The sequence below is a fragment of the Podarcis pityusensis genome (assembly GCF_964106645.2).
Source record: "Podarcis pityusensis genome assembly, chromosome: 3".
Classification (NCBI taxonomy): domain Eukaryota; kingdom Metazoa; phylum Chordata; class Lepidosauria; order Squamata; family Lacertidae; genus Podarcis; species Podarcis pityusensis.
In genome coordinates this window covers 55,628,150-55,642,649 of record NC_138026.1, presented here as the reverse complement: position 1 = coordinate 55,642,649, position 14,500 = coordinate 55,628,150, and the positions used below count along the sequence as shown (strand labels likewise).

The following is a 14,500-nucleotide window of genomic DNA, read 5'->3' as shown; positions in this document are numbered from 1 at the left end:
TTTATGCAAGTTGTCAAAGGGCCTCTTCAACCACTCCTTTTGTTGTGCATCCGTGATGATTTATGCTCATGTTGCTATGAGGGCAGGCATACATGATCTTTACATTCCACCTTGGTATCTATTTAACACATAGCTGTCAATGTTTCCCTTTTTTTAAGGGAATTTCCCTTATTCCAAATAGGATTCCTCACAAGAAAAGGGAAAAGTTGACAGCTATGATTTAACATGGAGGCAAATCTGAATCCACCCTTCCCTAAGTACTTGTTTTCTGACACAAGGCAACTAAGAGAGCAATCCTACGCTGGAGAGTGGCCAAGAGGTTGCAGGATACGGTGAACCTCCTTTTCTGCAGATGGAGAGGGCGATCCATGGTTGGATACCTTCCCTGTGCAATCAAATAAAACTCTGCTGCAATTGCTGATACACCCTCATTAAGGGTCAAAACTGGGTGTCCCAGGACAGAGGCAAGTTTGGGAGGTCCAAAGCCCCTCCTAGGACATGGCTCTAGAATGGGTCAGAAACTACATCAGCCTTGTATCTGGTTCAGACATTTCCCCTCCCACTGGAACAAACTGAAGGGAAAATATCCTAAAAAAGGAAAAACAACAGTGAGGAGGGGGGAATGTTGCTCCCTTCCATCCTTCCAGGTATGGGCCCTGCATGGCTTAGGAAGTGGCAGTTTCTCCACCACTATCTCCCTCTTCCCCCAACCTTCATAGGGTTGCATTTGCTAGAACTTTTGGGGGTTCTGTGGCCCCTTGGGAAATACAGCACAGCGATACATTTGTTTCAGCTAATGAACGTTGGACTGTGCAGGGACCAAGGTAATATTTGATGTAATTCCCATTACTTTGAAACACGTTTCCCTTCAGTGTTATTTAGAGATTGCAATTCCCCAAAGATACAGCTTCTGACAGCCATTCTAAATTCTTTAGCACCTGGGGAGTCAAATTACAATAAATCTCATAAAAATCCTAGCTCCAAAATTGAAATGAATAATGGTATTTAGAAAATGTGATTTAGATGTCTGGATAGATCCGCTCGTACATTCTAATCACCTCCCACAAGTCTGCCTGTCTGTGCTTGCATGCTGTTCTTTTGCATAATATAGCCATTCATGTGGGACTAGCCTAAAAGTTATTTCTGGACTATTAATATTTATGAGGTTTGGTGGGACTATTGCTCTTGCTTTAGAGGCACCTAATGTAACAGGGCAATTAAAGGACTAATGCGAAGGTGGAATGCCTTTCTATAACACACACAAAACAACGTAATATCGGCATCCATGGGCTCACTGCTTCCTTGTTTCCAAATCCTCAGTACTCCAATACTTTTGCTACATGAGCACGAAGGAATAATCATGTGGCTTTATGACATTTTATGGTGACTCACAAAATCTAAACACAAAGTTAGATACTTATCTTTGTTTCCTTTTCCTCTCTTTATCTTGTCAATAGATTAGGCACTTTGAACTTACCCTTCTTTCCCCAAAAGCATCATCTTATACTGCTATGCTCAACAAGCCTTCCCTGTTTGGGGAACACCTTTTTAGGCATCATGGGTGACTGGGGTTGGAGGTGAGGCTACAGAAGTGCTGCTGACATGGTGTTGTGGGTAAACAACAGAGCTGCGTTAACAAGAAGCTTCTCGCTTAGAACCTGCCCCTGCCTTTAACTCACTAAGTGAGTTCAACTCTCTACATTTCAGTATCCCATCTACAATATGGGGATGATAATATACTGTTGTATGTACAAAGCCATGTAATGTATGTGTAAAAGAGCACTTTGGAATTCAAATGAAATTTAATAGGCCCACTTAAGAAGCAATGATAAAACTGTTTTCTAAGAGGGCATGCTAAATTTCCTTTGATGTCAATAGTAATATAACAGAGCTAATCGAGAAGAAGGAATTGAGACTTGCACACACAGCACACCCCTCAACTGTCTGGGGAAAACCGGGACATTGTGTTCTTTCATGTGAGAGGACAGCGGCTATTTTGGATGCCACAATCTCACCCCAAAAAAAGGGTGGCCCCAGAAGACAGTGTCCCAGTTTTTCACCTTGATGTGTTAGAGGGTTTGACCAGTACTTTTTTCTGGAGATACTCAAGGGTTAAAATTGTGGCACTTACTGTAATAACTTCATAGTGGGTACCAGCCATTTTTTTCTAGAAGAAAAGCACTAGGTATGACACTAGGTCTTGCTTTGAATCCAGGTGTGCTTGTACACTTGCACATTTCCGTCTCCTAACCTAAAATATGACCACTTTAAAGGGCCCTAATAGTTTAAAGGCTCCAATGCCTTTCTAGGCTTTCCTGTTTTTTAACCTGGGAACTTCCAGCTTCTCTGAGAAATGTTTGGAAGCTTTCAGCCATAGTGGTAGGTGGAAGTGGACCACTGCAGCTCTTTTATTTCCAACCTTTGCAGGCAGCTTATTAGAAAGGGAGGTTTTGCAGAGCTGGAAAAAAACTCCCTGCTTTTATCCAGGTGGTTCTATAGGTGGAGATTTATTATGGTAGTTAACACATTCACAGGTAGGTCATGGCTGGATTCATATTATTCAGCTATTATCTCTGGGGACTCCTCTATCCTCTTTTGTACCTCATTTCTGACCATCCTCGTTAGAGAACACCCTGGCTCTCTGTCAGACTGCCCCAAAGTGTTAAACTCTGTTCCCAGTGGGAAAGCACAATTATAACACGCTGCCACGGGGCTTAGCATTTTGTGTTCAGCTTTTCAAGCCAGTTAATGAGTTCAACGGATGTGCAAGCCACCCTCCATTTCTCATATGTGACATGAGGAAGGATACATTTATGGTGCGGCAAGAGAAATCAGCGAAAGGCAACCACACTTGAATCTTATGGTTCTTACCTGATTGCTGCTTCTCATTAAAAAGGGAAGAGGAGGGTTTATTATCTGTCCATGTTTGATGGTAGCTAATAGCAGCTAGCAATGTGATGCAGGTGAGACTGCATTGCCCTCCTGCGAGTTACCAAGGCAGGGGGTTTCAAGGCAGCTGGGAGCTCAGCACAGTGCAGGATCAGCGCCAGAAATGTCTGCTGCTTTGCCAACACAATGCAGAGCTTGGTCAGAGGCAAAGGTTAGCAGGGTCAGAAGCTAAAGTGGATGTGGCTCTTTCCTTTGTACTGAAGGCTACATTCCATCCCCACAATAGCCAAAGGTTTCTGCATCTCTCCAGCCAGGCAAGGAGGAGCGTTGCCACTGTTCAAGGACACGTTCCAACCTTACAAAAGCTCTCAAGGAGAGATTGGAGCAGGGGCAGAGAGAGGTGGAGCTTGGGAGTGAGGCATGGCCTGCCCCGAGGGCTGTATTCAGCCTGTGGACCTCCATCCCAGTTCTATACGTGACTTTTCCACCTTGTGGTTTTCTCTCTCCCATCAGTGTCACCGGCATGTTTTTCAAATTGCCTCTTAACTGCTAGCGACACCATCTATTTCTTCTTCATTAACCTTGGATGGCCCCATCCCAGAAACCTCATCATGCTTCCTGACAAAATTGTCTTGCCATGTGCTGTAATTGCTGCCATAATGCATCTTTCAAATTCAGTGCAGCAGCAAGACATTGTGATCCACCACAACACTCAGGAACAGAAATATGCACCAGTATAAATTGGTCGCTTTCCAACTTTCAACCTGCAATGAACTCTTTCCATGGTGACTCATCATTTGCTGGGGAACACACACACACACACACACACACACACACACACACACAATGCCCAATAAAATTGAAATAAACCATGGCAACTGTTAATTCTCCTCCACCTACTGGCTTTGGAATTAAGTTCAGGAGCAACCGTCATAGCTGGCTGTAGAGCAGTGCTGCAACCAAGAAGCTGTGGAGTAACAGCAGATGAGGCAATACAATGAAATTTGCTTGAATCTGAGATTTCAAAGGCAGAATTAACGTCCGGGGGGAATTTCCAGCTGGAGCCTTTAGGGTGCTGTTGAACTAGACTGCACAAGGAAACAGGCAAAAGTGATAAAGTCCTATGCAAGTACAGATTGCCTTAAGTTCTGGCACAGGGAACTCGGGCATCACAGTGGGAATGCAACACTTGATCTGGAAAGAATCTTACCAAAGGCATAACAGAAGATGTGTGCAATGGTGGCAAAGACAGGTGCGTGTATTGAATAAAGGGAAAGAGTGCAAGGCCCCCCATTCCCTAACAGATTGCAAGGCACCCGAGGAAGCCACTAGATCTAGTACACAGTGTGTGAACCCATTCAGACACCTTGTCAAGAAGGAGGGGAGGGAGGGAGATAACCAGAGGGGAGAAAGATCACACTTTACTCCAAGGCTAAGGTTCCATCCCCTTTTCTTCCTCTCACCTCCTTCAAACCCCAGGAAAGTTGAACCCAAAACCTGACTGCTGTTTATTTACACTTCATGTTTTGCGCATCTACTTTTGCCCTAAGCTTGTGTTCTGCAGATATGTCCTGTCTCTCAGAAGTGTAAATTCATATTTTAAATGAAACATTATTATTAAGTTCTAGTTTTATTATTTTTAATGCAGCGAGTAGGTAGGAGGTTCATCCTTGGAGAGAACATCAAATGAACTCTGAAGCTAGAAATGCTTTTGTAGCTAATTAATTTAGGATATCACTACATCCATGATGTGAAATAGGCAACCTTTATGTTTTTGATCTTGCATGCTAAAGATGTAAACAGGAGTGTTGTAAAGAGGATGTAATTAAATGTTTGCCTGCCTAAAGGAAAGAAGAATTCAGTGGATAGCATCAGCAACATTCTTAAAGCAGTCAGCTAAGCATGTGACTATGTTAAGGATGGAGAAAAATGTGTCTTGGATTAAGAACTTAAGAGCCCCAGTGGATCAGGCCAACTAAACATAGTGGTTAAAAAAATGAATTGTGCAAAGAGCTAATAGAGAGATATTATTATCTATCTGTCAAAACATTAGATCTCTGGGGCAATCAATGAAACAAATTCTGTTAGCCATAATAAATCAGAACGGGGCTTCTGTGTTCAAAGGCAGTACATTTCTGATTAAAAGTGGCTGGAGACACACAACTGAAGACGGTATTTATTTCCAATGTGCTCTGTTTGTGAATGCTTGACCAGATGGACTCTGATTTGATCCAGCAAAGCCCATCCTCAAAGACAACAGACAGCAACAGGTTTGCCATAGCTTCACCTTCTAGGGAGGCGGAGTTCATTCTATAGTTCCTAGACAAGGCAGAACACTGCAGTATTTTTTTTTAAGCCCCAAAATCTCTTCTTCCTTTTGCACATCACATACTGCCTTCTTTCCCCTTTCTCCAGGGAATGTATAGTTATTTGTATATGGTTTGTTCATTTGATATGTTCTTCTGTTCTGGTGGGATTTTTATTGTACATTGTCCTGAGCTCCTTCTAGAAGGAAGGCAATTCAGATTTATGATATGCAAACAACTTTTAAAAATATAATAAGGTCTGGTCAAAAAATTGAGTTTGGATCAAAAACAATTCAAAAATTTGCTGATGTTTATATTTAATATCATCTAAGCAACATATCAGAATGTTACTACTTTTTCTTAAAACTGTTGATTCTCAGTACTGTCAGAAAAGGAAAAAGCTATGAAAATTAAGACAAAATCAAGATGTCCTGAGCCATTTTTTTCATCAAAGCTTTATTTTGACAAAATTGAAGCCATCCTTACTAATTAGCTTCAGTTGTTTATTTTTGTTCAAATATATATTGTTTATATAAACAGTGAAAAGGTTTGTTACAACTTTTCAAAGAGTCTTGCGCGAATAAATGAATATGAAACATTCTATTCCATGTACTTATACTGATCAGTTTTGGCACAAATGTAGTACAATAAATATACGTTCTTCCCAGTCAGTACAGTGAACAAGAAAAAAGATCTCTCTCAGCAGAACTCTCATTAGCAACATGGATTTGGTCCAATTCCCAGATTCAATCACAATACAATTTTACCCTGTCAGTTTCATAGGGAGGGTCATTCTTATAAATGTGCCTGCTATTTAATATCGCCTCGGGGCACCTGGCAGGCCTCAAGCATTTCCTAATGTGATAAATACCACCTGGCACCATGTGGAGGTGCATTTTATAAGAACAGTCACCAGGTGAAATTGAAAAGGTAATGTCATTATGTGGTAACTTTCTCCTCAAAAACGAACATGGGAATGTGGTCCCTGCCTCATCTGAAAACTGGCGGCTTTTAATAATACTGGAAAATAATCAGTTCTATTTCCCTCTCTGAATTAACCATCCAGTGTTTCCTTTTTAAAAAAAAGATTATTCTTTCTCTTTCAAATCCAGCATATACAGCTCTAGGTAACTTGGCTGCAATATGGTCTACACAAAGCCACTGTAAATTGTCGGCATCATTTGCTTTCCATTCTTAACTCCATCCTAATCAAAAACGTCACATGAGCAGGTAGCACAGACATATAACACAAAAGAGAGTGACTGTGAAAGGTGCTTCTGGCTGCAATCCCACATCCACTTACTTGGGAGAGTAAGCCCCATTGAGTTCAATGAGGCTTACTTTTGAGTAAGGTATATGAAGGATTGTGCTACACATCACACAGAGACCAAAAGACATAATGTTAGATATGTATATAAAAATAGCACAAATGCTAGTGCTATTAGTAATCTTCTAATCACTACAGACTAGCAGTGCTCAACTGAGAGTATGGACAAGTCAACCAACATTTCCTCTGTGAAAACATTTGTCTGATTTGCACCATTTTTCGATGGAACAGTTACCCTGAGGTGCATTTTCCCTTTTTTGTGATGAAGTTTCCACCATCCTTATGTGATGGGCCAATGATTAATGTTTCCTACAATTTTCTAGGGTGTTGTTAATTCTCAATCAGACCACGTGGAGCAATTTCAGGAAAAGAATTGGGAAGTTACCACTTGACTTTTTCCACCAGCCTCAAACATTAATTGGCAAAGAATGCAGATCTGAAATCTGCATGCATTTAGGCCTCAGTTTCTATTTTTCACCTGAAGAACGGTGACACAAACAACAACAAAAATCTTGATATAATGCCAGCACAATATGATAAGCAATGCTTTGCGCATCTTTATATATCTAACAGGCACTACTATACACATTAATATGGCACTTTACAGTACATCTCAAAGCTTTAAAAGAAATAACATCTCATTAGCTTGATTTCATGTTAACATACTTATGCTTAATATTGTCATCCATGTTAATGCCATATCAGTTGCTATCAAGCATCTAACCCCAAAAAACCCCCACAAAACTGCCTGGCTGTAGTTTCTGCCTCTGGTCTCATAATCTTCTAACAAATCTTAGAAGCCTGTTGATGGCAACAAACCAAAAGGTATTCTTAAAAGCCTGTCTTTTTACTGAGATTTGGCATGAGCCAGTCAAAATTCAGATATTTCATTCAGAACAGTAAGCATGTACTTAACTTAGGCTGAAATGTGACCTTGTTTCAAGGGGTTTAGTAAACCCTTTGCTACACATAAACTAGATGTGGTAATAAAAACAATGGCAACAAAGTCATGATTTGCACTGAGATTTAACAGTCACAACCCAATAGAGTTAGAGTCCCTAACACAGCTGCCACCCACATATTGGTGGTGACCAATGTTGATGGAGGGTGTGGCGGCAGGATGGCACATATGCATATCTGCTGGGCACCACCACTGCGGGGGTGGAATCATTGCCATGGCAGAGGTCCCAGCTGTGCCCTGAGGGGCAGAAAGCTACCATTCTCTCCAGAATGCTTGGGGTTATTAAAAACCACAATAATAGAAGCTTAGCTAGAACTGGGAAAGGTATCACCAAGACCAAGAGGTTGCCAGAATGGGTAACAAGCAGTCAAGGAAGTAAAATGGAAGTGTTGTCGAAATGAGAACAAAAAGGAATGCAAACTTTGGCAAAAGAAATGCAAGTAGATAATAATGGATGGAAGGAAAATAATAATTTAAGAAGCATGTTGTTAAAAATGTTAAACCCAACAATCCCCAAGAAAAACACCAGGAGCAGAGAGGTAATTGGATCTTTAGACAGCAAAGGAGTCAAAGGCCTGCTAAAATAGGAAAAGGAGACCGTAAAGAATCTGAATGAATTGTTTGCATCTGTTTTAACTGTGGAAGATGTAAGGCAGATCCCTGTACCTGAACTAACTTTCTCGGGAAGGGAGTCAGCATCTGAGGCAGTGGTGACAAAATATGAAGTCGTAGGCTTTTCTAAGAAATAAAATGAACAACTCACTGGGTCAGTGTGGAATCCCCCCAAGAGTTCTCTCAAATGTGAAATTGCTGGTCCTGTAACAAAAATGTGCAGCATGTGTTCTTACATGAGATTTAGGTGCTGAACCTCCAGGCCATGGCTGCTCCATGATGTGATATTCAAAACAATCACTTTGCCAAGGATCTAGTTCTCAGTATGTATTAGTTTATAATTCAGGCAAACATGTAAAATAGATACAGGAGGTTCCTAAACTGCTTCTGAGGTTGAACCCAAGGATGGCTCAGTTGAGTAAGATTTTATCATGTCCTATATTCCTTTAGATCACCGCTATCAAAGGGGCTGGCTTTCTCATTTGAAGGACTTTTTCTACTGGCATCATAAGCCATCTTGAATTCATAAAAGGAGGAAGCCTGCTTAGGAATAAGCTATTAATTTCCCTCACCCACCTCTGAAAATCTGCTGCTGAATTAATTTGTGGCTATGGGACATACAGTGCGCCTAGAATCTGCTGGTGCTCTCTGAAGACCCGATTTTGTACAGTGAGAGTACTTCCTTTGGAACATATCAGTTTATTCTCAGCAAAATATGGAGGCTGAATTATGTAAAATCATGGTGTTACCTCCTGAGAGAACTATCTGAGTGTTCATTACAGCAATAGATGAATTAGACATTGGGATGCATTTCAGAAATTGCACACAGAGACAAGAATTCAAATGCAAAAATAAAACTAAAACGAGCCATTTAGTATACAGAGGTTTCATGAGGTAAGATTGATTTTTCCTTTATGAAGTTTCATGAAGATTGCAAAAATAAGAACCTTTAGAGATGCCAACCTATACTCACTTTCTATACCTAACATCCAATGAGTAGACCTGGATGGGATTGTGCTGTTAAAAGTGAGTTACCCCACAATTCTAACCATGACTACTCAGAGGTAAGTCCTATTGAATTCAGCTGGGCTTATTCCCAGGTAAGTGAGGCCAGGATAACAGCCTTAATGAAATTCAGCTTTTGTAAAGTGGAATTAATAAAGCTATGCTCAGTCACACCAGCAGCAATTCTGTCTGTGTACATTCAGAAACTGTCAACTGTGGCTTAAGCACCGCTGACTTGACTGAAGCTTAAATATGGAACATGTTAACTCTGGGCAAATTAGTTCTGACACTGCAAGAAAAAAGATTTTTTTATTGCTCTAAATGAGAGTGATTCAGCCTATGAAATAGACCCACCTATAATCCATTTCATGACAGCATATATATGGAAGGAATCATGGGGACAGGCCCTAGTGATACAAAACACAGTATTTGAGGCTTGAATTCATTTATCCCCCCCCCCCCCCGAAAAACCCTTGGCTTTCTGAATAAAAGCTTTTTGCCAGAGAACAAGGATTTATAGGGAAACAGATGGTGCATATGGTCCTGAAAGGATAGCTCCTGTAGCTCATAATGAAGTGAGCAGCTCTCCCACTCAACAAAGCCTTTGCTTAGCTCTTTGCCTACTGCCTCAGCCAGGATATTATTGTACAATGAGAAACTGACTGTAGCATAATTCCAGGGTTCCAGGAGCTTCCTATCTCTATCAGCTTGTATGTATTTGGCAGATCTCAAATCTTAAGACTTTGGAGCAACTAACATACCATATGACACAACATCTCCCGACTCTAACCACCAGAAAGATCATTCATTCACCACCTACCCAGATCTATGTACACAACACAGTTCAAGATGTACCACAAATGCCATTATTCATTTCACAGATATAATTTCAGAGCCATGCATTATATGTTGCTGCCAGTGGTTTGATGAAATTGCATAATAGGTGAGCTGATCTCTTAACTGGATTCCATAGGCCAATTGGCAGACCAACGCTGTGCTTTAAAGATGTCTGTGAACATGACATGAAGTCTGGCAACATAAACCCATCCCTTGCAGATGACCGCAGTGCCTGGAGACAGGCAGTCAAGTCATATATCCATAGCACAGAGAGAAGAAATGCCATGGTGCATCTGCAACAGCTCAACCAGACGTCATCATCTGCCCCAGCTGCAACAGATCATGTCTCTCCCGCATCAGTCTCTACAGCCACAGTAAGTGTTGCAACCTGCCAACAGTTTGATCCCACCAGTAAAGGAACACTCGTCCATTGTCTCCCAAGACAGACGGGTGCCAACTACAGGTGTGTTCCATTTTTGTTTTCAACACCAGACTCTTGTTTTTGTGTGCTGCACCAAGACAGAGTCCTCTTGTCTGGCACTGCTACAAATGTCTGCACCTGCAGTTAAGCTTATCCACTATAGAGCTAAGAACAAATTACCATTTCATTTTGCCTAGCATGGTTTCTGTTCCAAATTGTCTAACTCTTATCAGTTTGGAAGCATAAGGATTCCAGTTACTAAACAGCTTGCTCATTCCTATGGAGCCATGCAAAAAGGTATTAGTGCTATACAGGAAACTTCTAAAGTTAGAGACCAGAGCTTCAATTGAGAAATAACACATATCTAATCAAATTACTCCATGGGAACTGATGTAGAGCCACATGTAGAGACATGCAAAGTTCTTACTGCTGATGTTGCTAAAGGTGCTGCAGCTGTATTTCTAGGAAAACTCTGAGGCTGCAGTCTTGTGATAAGTTAGGCTGCTTACTTACCACCAAGGGTCAAACCAGATACAGTTGCTGGTCCTGGCACATATGCTAGATAGCCTAGATTGGCCATGGCTGCCTGTTAAGTGTTTATTCAGTGAGGTGGCCCAAGGGCAATTGATATCATACAATAGGTAGTCATTGTTTTAAGATCAGAGCCTTCAACTTAAGATCTCTGGATGTGATAAGCATAGGTCTTGTCAACTACAAGCCATTCCGGTCAAAAACAGATCCGTTTTGGTTAATGCATTCATCATAGTGTTCCCACCATGAAGGTTTCCCTGCTTAATAGATAGGTTGCTTGTTTACCATGTTATTAGAATGATGAATGCTTCAATAATGTAACCAATGCTCTAGCCTGCAAAGAACACTATTGTCATAATTTAAATAAGGAAAAGAAAAATTAAGCCAAATAAGAATCTCTTAACTGAGCATCCAGCAGTGCATTAAGTGGTCTAGAATACACTACAGCCTCACATCATTTTAACACTAGTTTGCAGTGGAAATCAATGATAGCAGACATGCATATGGTGTCTCAACAGAGTATCTGAATTACACAAAGACAGTACAGGCAGAATGTATTTTAATTCTTCTTGCCCCCAAAATTATCTGAAGGTTGTCTCTGAATGGTATGGAGGTGATTTAAAACAAACAAGTCATTCTACTGTCTTGAAACTGAAGATTTTCAATAGAAACACAATCTGTCGCAGCATTAAGCCTGATCTTAGGCATCTTAAATATCCAATAATTAATTCCAATATATTTCTTCAGAGCCCTTAAGAGTTCAGTAGTAACGTTTTGGTTTTTTTGCGAGAAAGAGATCTTGTCATTCCTGTTCAAGTGGCATATTAAATTCTGATGACAGAGATCTGTATAGTTGTAGGGTACATTCTTGTCTTGATGTACGGTGGAAATACACAAGCATATCAGCACACATCAAAGATGAATATATACCCCTAAACTACAGCTGACCGTGTTCAGTCCACTTTAGGGACTGTTTGGTCTTTTGAGGTAAAAATGTATTTTCTCTCTCAGTATGGCACATGTTTCATCTACACAATTACATCACAAAACAAAAGGTGGCCTTAGCATGGTATTGTACTACACCGTACTTATAACAATTAAATCTTGCTCAAAGTAGGATGCAGTACTTAATCTTTTACTATGTTAACGATGACATTGTCTTAATATACAATCTATAATAAACTCTAAGCACACCAAATAGGTATGATTTGTTTTTATAAATCCTTGATTACATATACTTATCTACCAATGACACTTTATATGTAGAGAGTGGTAAAAATATATAGATATGTATTCAGACTTCAGTTTTGTAAGGTTTAGAAATGCATCAATCTGTTGCTGCTGAGTATTAGGCGTGGAATGCTGAGCATTACTACAAATGATCCAGTCAAGGAGGCAAGTTCTCAAATGGGGACTGGATAAGAGGCAGATGCTTTGAGACCCGCCTTATGCTCAGGACCCAAATGGGTCTCAAAACCCCAAACTTAGTATTAAAAGATTAAAAACCAGTTGTCTTTTATGCCAAAGAAAGGTGCTTGGCTCCCTGTGTCTATACCTTCTTTCTCTCTTTCTCTCTCTCTCATATGGTTTCTAGTCTCCATCATGAACCTCAGCAATGTCTGTGAAATACAATCTGATTGACAGGTAACATCACACCAGTTACAACGATGTCTATAGGACCCTATATCTTCTCGTTTAAAGAAAAAATGTTTGAACAGAATAAAGCAGTCCATATGAAAGGTGTAATATGGCTTTGTATAAAAAGGATGAATGTTACTTAGGTCTGATTTCTTTCTTTCTTTTTTCTCAGAGTGCTTTTCGTTCTTTTACAGTGCATTCAACTGGCATATTTTAATAGCCACTCTTTTTCCCCCTTTCTTGTACTACATCCCTACCATTACTTACAAATGCAGAGAGAAGGAATAGACTCTATTTACAAACAGGTTGGCACTTAACAGAATATATTATTGATATTTGCTCCTTTTCATCTTCTTCCTTTCCACCCTGTTTTCCAGCCCAGGGCTCTCATGTTCCAGGCTGACTGGCAAAACCTGTTGCCTCATTACGTTATGCTACATTAACATGAAAAATAGGATTCTGGCTGGTACACATTCTGCTCCCAATGGTTTGCTTGTTGCCGAAAGGCAATACCTTCCACCCCAATTCATGTTCGATGCTCAGACATTGTTAGTCAAGAGAAAGCAAGGGTTGCATGTTTTCTTCTTCGTTTTTATCCATGCGCTTTAACACTCCAGGGTCCACAACTGACTGAGACCTGTGGAAAAAAGTTTTTTTTTTTAAAGAAAAGCCTGATATTAAGACAAATGAAAGCAGACTTCACTTATTTATTTATTTTTTAAAAGCTAGCCAGTATCCAGAAAATCGCTTGGGAAATATGGTGTGATACCTACAACCAGTGTATATTTAATATTTAAATATGTACACCTCTCCTCCACACACTATATCAGGGGTGGGGAACTTATGACCCTCCAAATGTTGTTGGAAATCGACACCCATCAGACCCTGCCAGCATGGCCAATAATAATAAAATTGTCATTATTAAGTCACAGATGATGGCAGCTATAGTCCAACAACGCCTAAAGGGCTACAGCTTCTCCATACTTCCTCTAAAGAAAGCTGGTAAACTTTTCTCAGGACAGATTTAAACTGTATTTTTTTGAGGTTTGTCACCCCAGAATGCTACCTTGAGATACAAATTGTGTCTACGCTAACAGATAAATCACTTTCAATCATTATTTTACACTAACAAAGAATACATTTTTTTGGTCATCTCTTGATGAATCTGATCCACTCACCATAGAGAACAACACTGAATTCCTTATATCAGGGATCACCAAGGTGGTGCCCTCCAGATGTTGTGGACTACAATTCCCATCAACCCCAGTTAGAATGGCCAATGGGCGAAGATGCTGGGGCTTGGAGTCCACCAACATTTGGAGAGCACTCTGTTGGGTACCCTCAAGTTTACATGATCACTTACTCCATGATAAAAACATACAGAAGTTAAGAGCTTCTGATCTTGCACAAATCAATGAACCTCTTTTAATTCACTTCAACATCCAATTTACTCATTTTGGATACAGAAATAAGTCAGGTGTTGAAATAATGTGAGAAACATTAGTTATACAAATGGAATTGAATTCATTGGTGGGTGCAAGCAGAAGGCATCTTGAGCAACCAACCTTTCTCTTCCTATGCAGCCCCCTGTACCCACAAAGCCCCTCCAGCAGGTCAGTGGGCTCCTGTGTGGTCTGGGCCTGCACCAGGAGGGGACATCACCCAAAACTGGGCAAAAGTATCATGTTCCAGGTGGGGCAAAAGCATCTCTACCAAATAGGCAGCAGTCTGCCCTCCAGCAGAGAAGAGCCAGTGTTCCAAGTAAGCAGTTCCGAGCACATTTGAGCTAAATTCCCTTCCAGTCTTTTGTGTTTCAAAAGGCCTTATTCCTGAACACAGTGCACTGATGTCTAGAGGGCATGTGTCCTGAGCGAGTGCAGAGACATCAACTTAATTCACAGGAAGGGAGCTACCTAGTAGAAGTGAAACTGCTATGGATCAAAGAGGACAAACCGCCCTGAGATCTTGTGATG

General features: G+C 40.6%; 1 protein-coding gene across 1 annotated transcript in view; it reads right to left on the bottom strand.

Moving 5' to 3' along the window:
* Positions 1 to 12,446: 12,446 nt before the first annotated feature.
* Positions 12,447 to 14,500, bottom strand: part of CLVS2 (clavesin 2) — a 34,470-nt gene continuing 32,416 nt past the window's right edge. Inside the window, exon 5 of the mRNA XM_080999752.1 lies at positions 12,447 to 13,164. Within this exon, the coding sequence (XP_080855878.1) occupies positions 13,077 to 13,164 (88 nt within the window). The 3' untranslated portion in view covers positions 12,447 to 13,076. The remainder of the gene's footprint in view (positions 13,165 to 14,500) is intronic.